Here is a 15,264-nt window from a genome sequence, read left to right on the forward strand (position 1 = left end):
CAGAGTAATTCCGAGATCCTGCAGGCTCAGGCCGACACCTGCAGCAAGCATGAGCTCAGGAGACAGAACATTTGCAACCACCCCGAAACATCTGTTCTGCTATGCTTGCAGGTGATCAGCAGTGCACCAGGGAAGGTTGTGTGACATCGATAACTACTCCTAAACTTCTGCATTTTACAGCCTTGAATTAAAATCAGCAACCATGTCAGCTACCCACCTCGTTTGCATAAATGAGGCCTTACACACACCACTTCTGGTTTTAACTCAAAAGCTCTAATCCTACGAGGTGCCAACTGCTGTACTTAAGCAGAGGTTCAGCTATTTAGCAGTTGACAGAAGGAGAAAGGATGATTCCTACCAGTGCACAGCAGCAGTGCTTGCTCTAATGGAACAGACAATATTCCTGTTATGCGGCACGGTGATTCCTGAAGCCTGACCCAGATAGTAGATCTTATCTCTGATATAATTTTGAGTGATTGAATAAGTCCAATCAGAGGGAATTAGGAAATGAGAAAAAATGTATTGGTCTTATGACAGCAGGATAACAGCTGCTCGACACAGTACCAGGGTTACCAGAAACACAAATTAAATGTAAACATCATACATCCATGCTTGATGGAAAGAGCTCATGTGACAGATACATGAGACATAATCAGCAGCAGAATTCTCAGAATTCAGGCTCAAAAATCCAGCAAGAATATCAACTGTAACGAGATCATCTCCTGTCCTGCTTCTCAGTATACCTTTCTGCAAATAAAGCAAAAACAGGGAAAAGAGCAGGAAAAAAAAATAAATACAAAAGAAAAATGCATAAAACTTAATTCTTCTGTGCCACACATTCTTATGAAAACATTTTTCTTTGTACTTTTAGTCAGATGTATTATCCATTTCTATGGACAGAGGTGCTGTGGTTTTAAATGCAAGTGGAATCAAAATTCAATCACCAGAAAGAAATTACAATGATGGAAAAACTCACTTCATCATTACTTCTGTCACCCCAGAAAGGTAAAGATATCGAGCATCTTTTATTCCCTAACTTTAGAACATACTTTTTGTAAAGCAAGTTATCATTTAATATTCACTTTCAAAGTGATGTTTAAGTATGTTTTTAAGTGATATTTTAAAATGATCAGTTCAGTTTAAAATACAAAGCCAAAAATCTATATGATTGAAAACTGATCAGCTTGGCCTCAGCATGAGATGCTGGGAACTTTTAGTAAAACTAAAATAATAGTTTTTTCTAAAAATTTAGTCCTATTTTATCCTCAGGTGTGAAAGCAGTTCATTATATTTTAAGACTAGCATGAGATTCATTTTTCAGCAGTTCTGATTTGTTAAAGCAATCCCAAATTGACCTTGAAGTAATTGAGACATCTTCCAAAAAAGCATTCATTTGAGATATATACAATGGAAGATGTTCAAAGTATTTTAAGCACTGACAGACACAAATCTAAGTCTAAATACAGCAGTGGGGAATCAGTCTCTCAATGTACTTCTTTAAAAAATTGAAAGCATTGTTTTATTGGTATGTTTTACTGTTGTTTTCTATTTAAAATTTCCTTAGAAGGTCAAATAATCAAAGCATATTTCTTCAAGAATCTTGCCTATGCAGATACAAGCAGGTCACTCTTGGTTTTCTCATGGAAATGGAGGTGTGTAACTATAACTTCTGATATCCAAGAAACATAGTTTGAAAAGCTGAAGGTGTGGAAAGGTGCCTTGAAATAGCCTTGGGGACTCTCCCTGAGTGTGCTGAATTCTGAATGTGCCAAACAAAATCAGTGTCTGTTGCTTCAGCTATGCTCAGTTCCTTACTAAAGCAATAGAATCCTTCCTGACTTCCACAGCAATTAATGTATTGCAAAATGAGATTAGGTAAAACACATTGTAAAACCTCAAACATCAGTGTACTGTGATGAAAGAGAAGGAAAAAGGGATGTGGCATAAAGAAGGATTAATATGTGCTTTGATCTTATTTTCCCCAAATGGTGGTTCCATTCATTTATTAGGAATCCTTTAGTTTAGCTGTTTCCACTGAGGACCGTATTTTTTTGTATTTCACAATCAACTCCAGGATATTAAGAAATCCATGGGCCTCTGGACTCACCTTGGTCAGTGGGTTATTGCATTGCTACTTGTTGCACAGCTGGAAGCGAGGAGGTCTTCTCGTGACTTTAAGCGCTACCGTTTCGTGGTGTACAGACTGAGCAGAGCCCTTTGGGTTCATGTAATGCACTTTTAACCACTGGCATTGATGTTTCCAAAACCAGCCTACAAAATGGATGCTTTGCCATTGCAGATACGAGCTGACTGTTGATGACAAGAAACAAAGCAAGAAGAACCCAGCAAAGGACAGAGCAGGGAAAAGCCCAGACAGCGTCAAGAAGTTTTATTTTGGCGGCTCTCCCCTCAGAACACAGCAAGCCAACTTCACTGGCTGCATAAGCAATGCTTATTTCACTAGGTGCGTAGCATCCTCCCAAACACGTTACCAGGCAGACACTGCCTGACAGATCAAATAGTAGCTCAAGACAACTAATTTACTGTCACAATAAAATTCCTTGTCTTATTTTCTGAGGTTAGATGGTATGTGTGAATAAGTTTCTTGCCGCAGAATCTGTTGGCACAGAACTGCTGGATTAAGATATTGTTAAAGTGGGAATAACTTGATGTAAATGAGGTTTCAGTACTGCACCTGCTAATGCTGCTAGTGCAATGTATAATTTGCATGGCTGTAATTTACATTTTTATTATGTAGCTTTCTACTCTGCCTTTAAAACTAAATGATACTAAGGCATCTCACAGAAGCTGGAGAAGTTAGGAGTTTGGTCACATGGAAATAGTAAAAATTTTTTCATCTTAAATCACTTTCTGAAATGTTCTTATACAGAAGATTTTAAAGGGAATTTGATGCTGCACATTGATACTCTATGTATGCAAGTATGGACACAACAGACAGAGGTAGTATAGGCTGTCTGCATGACCCAAACATTGACTGATAAATCTGTACTTTTGTCCTGATCCAAGAATGAAAAAAAAAAAAAAGCCCATCCAAACATCATTTAAACTGTAAATGTAAAATTCTGTGATTTTTATGAAGACAATTTGAATACTTGGAAAAAAGCTGGTTTTGTCACCTCACTTTGAAACACAGGTTGGATCGAGATGTCGAAGTGGAAGATTTTCAGCAGTATCCTGAGAAAGTTCAGACTTCTCTGTATGGATGCCCTGTGGAATCTCCTCCAGTTGCTCTTCTCCATAAGAAAGGAAAAAACTCATCAAAAGCCAAAGGAAACCGTAATAAAAAGGTTTGCTACAAATTGCCTCACTACCACTCTAGAGTTTTCCAGAGTTGATATATACTGTGCCATGACTGGGAATTCTCCAAATCATGATTCCAAAATGTACCACATGAAGACGACTTCAGATATATGCAAGAAAGGATCCTGTTGCTTTACATATTCCATTACTGCAAATGACTGCCCTGACCCAATTTATCTGGCCTACACTTGCATCGTTCTCTTTTGCTAGAACTGGAAAACAAAATTTACGACATCTGCAAAAGAGTATTGCAAAAACAAGCAAAAAAAAAAGCTTTCTTGATTTCTTTTATATCCTAAAGGCAATAAGCTTGCTTCTGTTCTCAGCTATTTCTGTGTGGCTCTCTACTCAGTACAATTAGCATGCATTAATACAAAAGTCAAAAAAACTCACTTCTTCCAGCATGCAGAATTTTTAGTTTAAGCATGTCCTCTTATGCCTGTAGTGTAGCTGATATCAAAAGTTGAGAGGAAAGATTCGATTACAAAAACTGCAAAAGAATTGAATTGTAATTATGTTAGCTACACAAGTATCCTATTCATCCCTCCTTCTGCCCTAAATTAGCATCTATAGCAGATCTGTTCAAGGAAAATTTGACTTGGAACCATTCCTGGCATTTTTGCAAAGAAAAAATGTATTACTATCTTAGGTATAAATGATACTATTATTTTATGACATCCCATCTTAGTTAGTATTTCTGGCTAATGGCTCTCTTTCTATGAAGGTGGGAAGAGATAAAGACAAGATTTCACAGCCTTCAACTGGCCTCAAAAAACTGTATCAAGAAGTGAATATGCAAAGCGATCCTCAGTGCCACTTGCCCATGAATCCCAGAGCAACTGAACACGCATATCAATTTGGAGGAACAGCAAACAGCCGGCAAGAATTTGATCACATACTGAAGGATTTCAGTCAAAGGTAAAGGGACCTTAGAAATTAAAATTAAATATACTGGGGAGGACAAAGATGTAGTTCAAATAAACAAAGGGATACATTTCTGCTGTCACCCTGGCTTTTTCCTTTATATCTTAGGCAAATTTTTGTATAGAGCATGTTGTTAGGATATATTAAAAGGTGTTTCAGCTGAGTAACAGCAATAAAAAGAGTGTGTTTCCAGTTGCATCCCTCTTGTGGAGTCTTCATCTGCATTGCATATTAACAAAATGTGTCTCCTTGCCTATTTGTATGAAGACTTTGAGGATGTCAGTTCTATACAAGCAATGCACTTTTGGTCTCTTGATGCAAGAAGCAATGGCATTATAGCTGAGCTGGAAAAGAACACAGCAGTTCACCAAAAATGTGAAGCAGTTTTCTGTTGAGTGGACCTTGCCAGCTATTTAATAGTTAAGAATTTACACAGTGCAGTAGGATATAAAGCTATGAAGGCCATGTTCAATTCACGCCATAATGGAAATTCAAGAAATTAATACTGAATCTAGATATTGTGGACATTTAATTCTCAGACTCCCAGGGAATATGCTGTATGGTATGTTATAACCAATAAAGGATTTTGGCTTAATACTTTCCATGAAAGACTATAAATTCAACAACACAGCACTTCCTGGAAGCATACCAGACCACTAACTCTGAAAAGAAGAGTGCTATTTCCTGACTTAAATACAAGAAGCATTACTTTCATTTTATTTCAATAGTGTTTTACTTAGGGCAATCCTGATGGCGCCCATATGAAGAAGGAAAGGCCAAACTAATGTCTCTTCATCCCTACAAGACATATTTGTTTTACAACTGTTATTACAGCTTCATCATTGTAATCTGCATTTTAAAAAAAAACAATGACTTGCGATGTTTTAAAATAACCCATATTGGCAAAGGAATATCAGTTGTTTTAAAACAAAGGAATAAACACATATGGAACATAACACACACATGCAAATAGAAGCTTCAGGCAACACAAAGAACGGAAGCCAGCCTAGTGACCTGACATGAGAGGCAGGAGTAATCAGTTCTGACATTGTCCTACCCCAGTATAGCTTTGCCACCTTTTAGGCCCAAAGTAATAATACCAATCACTCAAGAAATCTTCACTGTTGACAATGTCAAATCAAGTCAGTATAACTTGCCAAGTTGTCTTGGACTCCACAAGGAACCACAAAGAAGGAGAAGCTTAGCAGGGAGTCTGGAATAATATGAAAGATTTGTGAACTGTCAGGTCTCTGGGCCATCATGGCAAGTCCCCCAACATTGCTATTCAACAGAAATGGAAAGTGGTGTATATGGTGTCGGTTATTAGTGGTCTGTATTGATTTTATTCACTCTAGAAATTTTAATTTTTGTTAACAAGTTCCTTGCAAGGCAGCTTCTTCACCAATTTTGACTTCTGTTCCAAAATCCAGTATGGAATACTGGAATACTTCTCAGAAAGACCATTTCCATAAAGGAGATGTATATTTCTTTGGATGAGAGGAAAATCTTAGTCTTTCTCTGCCTGCAGTTTGATTTAAGTCAGTCATATCTGCTCTGATTTTATTATTGTGTTTTTATATGCTAGAGCTCAGTTCTCTATCAGTCTGAAAACTCACTCATCTCATGGAATGATTTTCTACATCTCGGACCAAAAAGAGACCAACTTCATGGCCCTGTTTGTTGCTCATGGCCGACTCATTTTCATGTTTAATGCTGGTCATCAGAAGATAAGGATTAAGAGCCAAGAGAAATACAATGATGGCATTTGGCACAATGTAAGTAAAAGAAAGCAATCATGATGACACATACTATCAAGGCTGCAGCAAACACACTGCTGATGTGACAGGTCAGGGTCTTTTCATTTATGCGTTCATAACCACATCTATATGTTGAAAAATTGCTGCCAATATTTTTTAAATCTTTCATGTGGTATTTTGTCAAGTCATTAACTAGGGACAAGAAAGCGAGTCAGTTATAAAAAAAATAGCAATTCCCAACCCTAACAGCTGAACAGAAGTAACATAAAGAAGAAGTGAGCCAATTAAGAGTTAAACTAGCTAGGAGAGAAGGAACTGTAATAATTTCTTTCAGCAAATTCCTTTGAAATGCTTAAGTAAGGAGCACAGCTGTCTTAGGCTTCCTCTGTAGTCTATGAAAATTAAAAGACAATTTTAAGGGTCAAGGTGAATTTTCCTCTGTGGGTACCTCTCCTCCCTGGCTACAGAGGAAGTCTACAGTTACTAAGTACTAAATTGGGCACCTAAGTATTTAAAGCAAGCTAGATGAATCCAGACCACAAGACTAGTGAAGACCGTGAAAACGCTAACAGATATAGCACTGTAGCAATTAATCATATATGCAAATATAAGATGAGCTGATCTCAGTAGACCCAGTGACAGCTTGATTACCTCTGCCTTGTACACCAAAATGTAAGAAAGACAGCAGTTTTACTATCTATCCTTCATATGAATGTAAAAAGAGAGGGTTGTCCAGCAAAGAATACTGGCAGTTAATAAAACAGGCTCACAGAGTATCACTCACAAGCTTTTCTTCTCAAATTCTTATCTTCTTCCACTGCAAGTGAGTGTTCGCTCAACAGATGAAACTAATCTTCCACATGTTTCTCCTCCCTTTCTAGGTGATATTTAGTAGAGGTAAAAATACTGGTCGCTTGATAATTGATGGTCTCCGAGTACTGGAAGAGCCTTTCAGCAGTAATGGTAATACCTGGCAAGTCACTGAACCACTCTATATTGGGGGTGTAGCTCCCGGAAAAGCTGTAAAAAATATCCAGGTAAAGCAGACACCCATTCCATTATCCCATACCTCTATGTACAGTTAATGCAAAAACTGACTGTAGGGATGAGTTCAGCCAAAAGCAAATTATCGTCTGAATCGTTAGCGTGCTGAGGAGCACTCAGTTCATTTCAAATGGACAGCAAAGTTCCTGCAGGGCTGCACTGATGGTAGCTGGCCTAGACTTCCACAGACTTGCAGCAGCAACTGAAAAGTCAGTGACATCTCTTCCCTGAGGAACAGAGAAATCTTAGTGACATCCAACCTTAGATGAGACAGGTGAAGTTAGGTGAAAACAGTTCCACCCTAAGGTCTGACAGAGATGAATTTCAGATAAATTTTAGTGTTATCGTAGTATCTCTGTTTTAAGACAGTACCTAGAAGTCAAGATTCTGCTCTGCATCTTGGTACTGAAGTATATGGAAAAGAGTGTAAGTAAAAATTAACATAACTAAGTCTCTTTCAAGGCAGTCTTTAGTGTTATATGCCTATCAAGACAGACACAATACTCAAAAAAAGCAGCCCCCTGTCTTACCCTTACAGTATAAGATATGTATAACACTGCCTTGCTCTAGTTGGGCTTTGTTTCTCACAGTTCTTCAGTAAAGATTGTTTGAGAAACAACACAAGCTGGAATTGACCTTGAAGTCATCAGAGAGACATGGGAGGCTATGAAGAGCATCTGTCCTGCTTCTCTTCTCCGGAAAATGTTTTTTTAATTCAAAACCAATGTACCAGACAATCATAGCCTTACAGTTCATAAACAAGTACAAATAAGGACAGAAGAGTTTATTTCCTTCTACAAGGAGTTTATCTACTAATCATGCTATTTCCTCCCCCTCCCCAGATTAACTCTGTCTACAGTTTTAGTGGTTGTCTCAGCAATTTACAGCTCAACGGAAGATCGATTACTTCAGCTGCACAGACATTTAGTGTAACGCCTTGCTTTGAAGGTCCATCAGAAGCGGGAACATACTTCTCATCAGAAGGAGGATATGTCGTCCTTGGTAATATATTACTAAACAAACATATCCCATAATAAGACTGTAGTATTCACTGTGCTTCAGAATGGCTTATTTCACTAAAGGGTGTAGTAATTTCTGAGGCTGCGAGCTGCAAGGATTATTAGATACAGATCATTACTGTGGTAAGCAGCTGATGTTGACAGGTCATGATTTCACAAAACTTAACAAGTTATTATATAAATACATCTGTATGTAAGTATTTCAAATAATTAGAATAATTTCACAAGGAAATATATTATAATATGGTAAAAATTATCACTGACATACAGAAGTCAGTGTGGCTAAAACCAAGTACACCAGCAAATAGCCATCCCTTAGTTTTTTAGTTAATAAAACAACATGTAATACAAAAATTCTAGGAAAGATTTTCTGCATGTCTTTATAATGAACGGCAGGACAGAACACATCTTTTCTGTCATTTAGGCCTGTTATGCTCCAGGAAATGTTTTATGAGAGTTTTCTGGGAGCATAGGTTCTGATCTGAAGAGGAAAGAAAACTGCACAACCTTATTTATTGGCAACAGCAAGAAGAACTAGACAGTGTTTCCAATTTGCTCCCTGGCCTGCCACCAGATTGCAAAAGGGCGTTTCTTCTACCGAATCAACGCTCAAGTGAACTCCCACTCACTGTATAAAGACTGCCGAATGTCTAGCAAATTGTACAAGAAGAAACTGCCAAAAATTACAGCTAATTTACTTTCTAATGTCCATTTCATTGCTAAGAAATATTTTCTAAAATAATGAGAAAAATAAGGAAACCTTTATAAGCACTCCAAGCAAACATAATAAAAGAAAAAGTTGAAATGGGTCATTGACAGTACACCATGCCATTTCTTCAAGAATGTGTACTGGCACATGTTTCAATAGTTTTAAAGACATGACAAATAAGTTCCACTCAGGGCTTTGAATTTCTATTTTGACTTTGAACAAACGTCCAGTTTCATCACTAACTACAAAAACAATGTTATTCTCTTTACCTCACAGATGAATCCTTCAGTTTAGGCCTGAAATTTGAAGTCGTTTTTGAAATACGTCCCCGAAGCAGCTCAGGAATTCTACTGCATGGTCACAGCGTGAATGGAGAGTACTTGAATCTGCACATGAGAAATGGGCAGGTATAATGAAGGTCACATTTCCTCCAGGGCTTTGACTGGCTCCTCTCTTACCTTCTGCGGCTCTGCTATATGTGGCTTTTGTCTTACAAATTTGTCATTAACTGATTCTTACTTCTCTCCTAAATATATTAAATGCTTAGATTAAGCAATCCAGACATTTATTTTAAATTACAAAAAATAACACCTAAAACAAATTCAGATCACTTTATTGATACCAACTATAAATATTTAATGAGCAGCTGAAAAGAAGTAGGAGTGCTGACTCTTTGTTGCTGTTCTTTCGTCCACACATTAAAAATGTATAACAGTTACAAGTAAGGTAACTGTTGATGAATTTTTATTTCTTGTTTGTTAAAAGATAAGTCTGAGTTGTGCTCAGTCTCTTCTTCATTTTATATATATGCGTCTGATGAGGTGAGTGAAGGAAAGGGCAAGTTGACTGTCTGTTGATCTTGTTTCTAAAGCCTCTGGATTTTTGTAAGGCTGTCCGTTGAAACGAACTTACCAGAGAGTTGTTGCTGTTGCTATTTTTATGTTCATTGCTAAAATCTGGATCCCTTCATGCTACGCATTGTACACACACAGTAGTAATTTGCAGTCTAAGTGGACAAGACAAGGAAAGGTTTAGAGCAGGATGAATTTTTTTTATTCACTTTTGCAGAAAAGAAACTGAGGGCATAGTCAGGAGACTAAGCAGTGTGGATATTCTTCAGCCACTGCAATGCACTACCCAGCATCTAACTGTCAAGCAAAGTGGGAGAGCATTTAATTGAGGCTGGCTATACCTCACCTAGGAATGCCACACGTGAGGAAGCACGCTGCCACCTCTGTCGAGGAACCTACAGCAGAGTGACTAAGTGGATGGTTTAACATGATGATTCCTCCTACTCTAAATTAGGTGTCTAATATAGGTGATTAAATGAGTTGTTATTCAGAGAATTTATTTTTCTGTATTGACTGTAGAGAGGACGACAGATGCTTCAGTTAGGCAACTAACTTTCGACAGCTGTTGAGGTAAGATAGGGCCTATTCTTACAGCTGTTGCTAGTCCTTGGTGAATTAACAAAGAACTTCTTAAAGCACACTGCATTGGTGTATATCACACCACACTGGAAAGGCTGTGTTTGTATACAACTGGTCCAGCCTAGTACTTCTTATATAAGGATCTGATGGAAGGCTTGCATGTCCAGAAACTTCTCTGATTTTCCAGCTCTATCAGTTAGCCTGACAAAAGATAATGCCTCACTTATTGCTTCAAACCTCGCTTCCTGTATAAGCATATGCAATTCATAAATAAAATTCACTCTGGAAAAGCAGCTCTTCCCTGCTTGTCGCTGCAACAGGTATGATAGTTAACCTTCTTAGTAAGTATCTGTGGGTTTTACCATTAACTATCTGCTCTCTTTGGATGCATTACCAAAGACCTGTTTTTTGAAAACATTTTTGCTGAACAAATAACAATCAGCACTTTTAGTCCCTTTTTAAAATGTGTGGATCTCTCCCTATCAGTACAGCTTGTCTGAATGATTCATTAAGAAGCCACTTCCTTTCACGATTCTATATTTTCTTTAAATGGTCCTACATATTTTGTCCACAGGTGGATAAAAGAGAACATGAAGATCATTTCATTTTTGTTTGCTGGGGGGGAAAAAAAACAGTTTAAAAAAATTCAAGTTACAACTATAATAAAACAGAGATTTTATAAAATTAAATAAAAGTTGTTTCTTTGCAACATTTTCAGTCAACAAGGTATCAGCATTATCAGGGATAGCTTAGACATTTCAAAAGCCTGAGTGGCTGGACTCAGTGTTTTGAGTTCTCTGGCAGTCACCACTGGAAATCTTGTGCCTCACAATAGGGACATGCTGCTCCTGTAACATTTCTATGCAGAAAGACATAAATTCACATAACTAAAGTAGAGGTAGGAAATTCAGAATTAGGCTCACTTTCTAGCTCTGCCAGATATTTGCTGGTAAGCTTGAACAAATAACTTAAAAGTCATTCTTAAGCTTCCTATCCCTTTCTCACATCTTGTCTGCTTGTTTATACTTGAGTTTTTCATTACTGTTTTCCTTACTAAGTGGCTAGCAAGATGCCAAAACATCATCTGATGCCTCTAAACACTAATTTACCACACAGGAAATTACAGAGAAGCAGTATTAGAAAATGTGAGTAAAATTAGCCGTTATTTTTTAATCTTTTTTTGAACTCTTCCTTGAGTTCAAATCGGAAATGTTGCAGAACTATTGAACCTTGAAAATAAACAGCTAAATCTGTGAATTAGAAAGGTACTTTATTTTTAAAGAATTTAATGAAGTCATGTTCTTCTTTGCTTACATTCTAGATATGTTCTGAGTGGGGAATACAGCATTATTACAGCAGAGGTAAAAAAAAGAACAAGAAGGGGTTTACAGTGATGACTATATTATTTTCCCCCAGGTTACTGTGAAACTGAATAATGGAATCAGGGATTTTTCAACTTCAGTGACACTGAAACAGAGCCTCTGCGATGGGAGGTGGCACCGAATTGCAGGTCAGTAAAACATGATCATCCCCTAAGGTGTCAGAGCCCAATCCCTCCCCAGATATCCATCTCCATGGACTAGTGCCCTGGGAATGGAGTCATATCTTCAGTTCTTCTTTTTCACCTGCCAAGACACAACTTTGTGTGAAAGACACAGTTGTATTCATTCCTCATAGAGAGGAACCGTAGATCTTCCTGGGAGGACAAGCACAAGTGTCTGCAAAGAACAAGCAAAGATCACAATACAGTCTAGCTGAAATGCTGGCAACCTTTCCTAAGTCACATACCAGATGATATAGTTCTTTTCCTGATTAGAGGTTAAATAAGTCGGTAGAACGCAGTAAACACAAGTATATGCTGCACTTGAAGGTCAAATAACAGCACAGATCTGGGGAGCCCCTTGCCTCACACAGAGAGATATTGACAGTCAGGATTTTTGCCTCTGTGCCAGCCAACCACCCTTCTTTCCTGAATTCAAAAGTCAAAAAGTACTTTTAAACCTTGGGTACTTTGAATTCCTTTATCTTCCTGTTTAGATGCTGACTTGCGATGTCTCCCAGTATCACATCCAGAAGAGATCTAAGCATGCACCCTTTCCCCATGCATTCTAGTTTCCTTCTGAAAGAAATGCAGGCACACAAGGAAGGAGGAAAGCTCACTGCACTCTAATATGTCCCCTCTTGGGAATGATTTGGCAAACAGTTTTTCCAAGTACACACCACTGTACGCTTATACCCTGCAGCCTAGACACAGCTGCCAGCAATCAAGGGCCCCACTCAAAACACCCTCGATCCCACACTGTATCTTCCCCTGGCCCTGCTCTGTGCCGGAATCTGCCCACATACTGTCCACTGACGGCTCACACCCATTCAGCAAACATAAATAAAACTACTCAGATCAAAGAGGTAACTCCTGTCTGTCACAGAAAACTCATGTGCTACTTTTTCACAATTGTTTTGATCCCTGTTCCTTCTCCTTTTAGTTATTAGAGACGCTAATGTGGTGCAGCTGGATGTAGACTCTGAAGTCAACCACGTGGTAGGGCCACTTAATCCCAAGGCAGTTGACCACAGGGAACCAGTGTTTATTGGAGGTGTACCAGGTGAGTTTTTGGCAAGTACATTGTTCTCAAATTTCAACACAGCTTCCAGGGAAAGTAGAGACTTAGTTTTCACTTCAAAAAAGAACAAAACGTATCTCATGTGAACAACCTCGTAAAATTCAAAGGCTCCGGAACCGATCAGAAATGTTCTGCTAAAGTTCTCAAAAAAATAAAACAACTAAGTGCTGTTTCTTTGAAATTAAAACATTCACAGCTGCTGGAGGTTCAGGTATGAGTTTATTAGAGAAGTCAGACAGGTAGAAAAAATTGCCTGTTTTCCATTTTACTTTCCAGTATGGGCTTAGTGTATTTTAAGAAGTGATTTATTCATTTATGAGATAGGAAACTCACTGTTGCAGTAACTGGACTCTCAAGGTTCTGTTGCTGGTAGGCTTCTTTCCTGTTCTTCAAGCAATGGTGTCTTTGAACACAAGACAAAACATTCTTTTTCTGACTAGTGATTCCTATTGCACAGATGTCTGTTAATGTGAATTTGTGACTCACAGACCATCTGGGTAGCGTGGGCCAAGATTACTACATTTACTTCCCTTATTCAACAGACAGAGCTACTCTGTTGGGATTCATGTACAAACTGTAATCAACACTATGCGATTCAATTTTGAAGTCATCTCCTGTATATTTCTCATTGAAAACACGGAGCATTATTTCTCTGTGCCTTGCATGTCAATCATGAACAGGACTAACTACAAAATTTATTATATTGCTTATCTTGGATTAGTGGCTTGAGTGCATGATGTTCTCATCCACTCCACACTACCAGGAGAAAAAATGAGCCTGAAGGGAATAATAAAATCTGTGTGCAGATGCCTGTTCACTCTTTAAATCCAAACTGGAATTTTATTAAGACAGAACTCATCCCAGAGAGGTAATATAAAGTGGAAATTGCAAATGCTGTTCTTCCTCATAGTAGAGCCTTGTATTTCTACATTAATTATAGAAAACATTTGCTCTATAATGCTATTATCACCCTGGCAGAGAAGAATCTTACAAAGAACTTCACAACAACAAACATATAACACTAACATCATGTAAATACAGTGAACTAAATGCAAACTAACAAATCAGGCACAGGTCACAAAACACGTAATGTTAAAATAAATTACAAAGTTGCACTCTAGGATCAATCTACTTTGTTACTTAAGAGAAAATGCTGTTGTCAAAAAATGCAGGATTGGGCCTCTATTGGCTATGTAGTATCAGCCAGTTTTACATAAATGTGGGTAACTCCCCACCCCTATTCTAGTGGCCTCTAGGACAGTGGCAGTAGGTCAGACATTTCAGAAGACCCACAGAAGATTCAGCAGAGCTGCAGTTGCCAGCAAATTGAAAAGATTTGCCACCAAGCTGATTATTTTAGTCATCATCAGTTCTAAGTTTTTATTATTGTTCTTTTTAAATCTGCTTCTTCCAGAGTCTCTGCTAACATCCAGCCTGACTACACGCAACTCCTTCATTGGCTGCATTCGTAACTTCATGATTGATGAAAAAACAGTGAGTTTTAGTAAAGCAGCTTTGGTTAGTGGTGCTGTAAGCATCAATACTTGTCCAGCAGCTTGATAGTGCACTGCATCAATCTCATAAAGTTCCTTAGACCACAAAAACTGAACAAAAGAAACCATGTTCACCAAGAGAAGAACGAAAACATCAAGGAGCCATCTACAGAGAGCAGCATGTTTAAGGGTCACTTCTAACGTTTATGTGAAAACAAAAACCGATGAAGAATAAAGCGCTGTTGCTTCTGCACTTCTCTTACTCTACCACAAGAGTGAGCTTTACCATTTATTATAGCATACGTGTGGCCAGTCTGCTACATGAAAGCGTGGGATTATACAAGAAACTAAAATTATATTAAATATGTTATTTTCAAGATAGATCCTCTACATAATTTCATTCCATAACTTAGGTCATCTTTTGTTTCACAGGAAAAGATCTGCTAACGCACATTAAAGAATAAAGCTAGATAATAGACATATTGCAAGTACCTGTGTTCAAAGATTTTTTTTTTAATTTTCCATTCAACTGATTTATACATTCCTCAGTCAAAATGGGGGGCAAGGAGCACATCAATTATTTAAGATTGCAAACAATGAAAAACTAGAAGTTTTATTCCACTTCTAGACTTCATGAATAGGTTCTAGTACACGAAGATAAGATGTATAACTTTTAAGACAGACACTTTATATAACTGATTGTTTACCTAAATTAAGTAATTCTAGAGCAATACTTGTCTTATGTAGGAAGGGGAGAGAAAAAAAACTTCAAAATTTCAAGTTTTTTTCTCTAGATTTTTAAATACACTTACATACAAACACAGCACTAAATCCTCAATCTCATTGTGATCTCATTTGCACTAATATAACACAATTAAATATAAAGTGTAGAAAGCAGAAGCATGGTCACAGTTTTGGGCAAATCCCTTATCACATAAAATCATCA

General features: G+C 37.7%; 1 protein-coding gene across 1 annotated transcript in view; it reads left to right on the forward strand.

Moving 5' to 3' along the window:
* Positions 1-14,588, forward strand: part of LAMA4 (laminin, alpha 4) — a gene marked incomplete at its 5' end in the record, with an annotated part of 60,826 nt that extends 46,238 nt beyond the window's left edge. The window contains 11 exons of the mRNA XM_009879361.1: positions 872-1,005; positions 2,300-2,464; positions 3,155-3,308; positions 4,046-4,239; positions 5,831-6,020; positions 6,884-7,039; positions 7,889-8,048; positions 9,051-9,181; positions 11,621-11,714; positions 12,688-12,807; positions 14,240-14,588. Coding sequence (XP_009877663.1) covers positions 872-1,005; positions 2,300-2,464; positions 3,155-3,308; positions 4,046-4,239; positions 5,831-6,020; positions 6,884-7,039; positions 7,889-8,048; positions 9,051-9,181; positions 11,621-11,714; positions 12,688-12,807; positions 14,240-14,385 — 1,644 coding nt within the window. The remainder of the gene's footprint in view (positions 1-871; positions 1,006-2,299; positions 2,465-3,154; positions 3,309-4,045; positions 4,240-5,830; positions 6,021-6,883; positions 7,040-7,888; positions 8,049-9,050; positions 9,182-11,620; positions 11,715-12,687; positions 12,808-14,239) is intronic.
* Between the last annotated feature and the right edge of the window lie 676 nt (positions 14,589-15,264).

This window comes from Apaloderma vittatum, unplaced genomic scaffold (assembly GCF_000703405.1).
Source record: "Apaloderma vittatum isolate BGI_N311 unplaced genomic scaffold, ASM70340v1 scaffold14182, whole genome shotgun sequence".
Lineage (NCBI taxonomy): Eukaryota > Metazoa > Chordata > Aves > Trogoniformes > Trogonidae > Apaloderma > Apaloderma vittatum.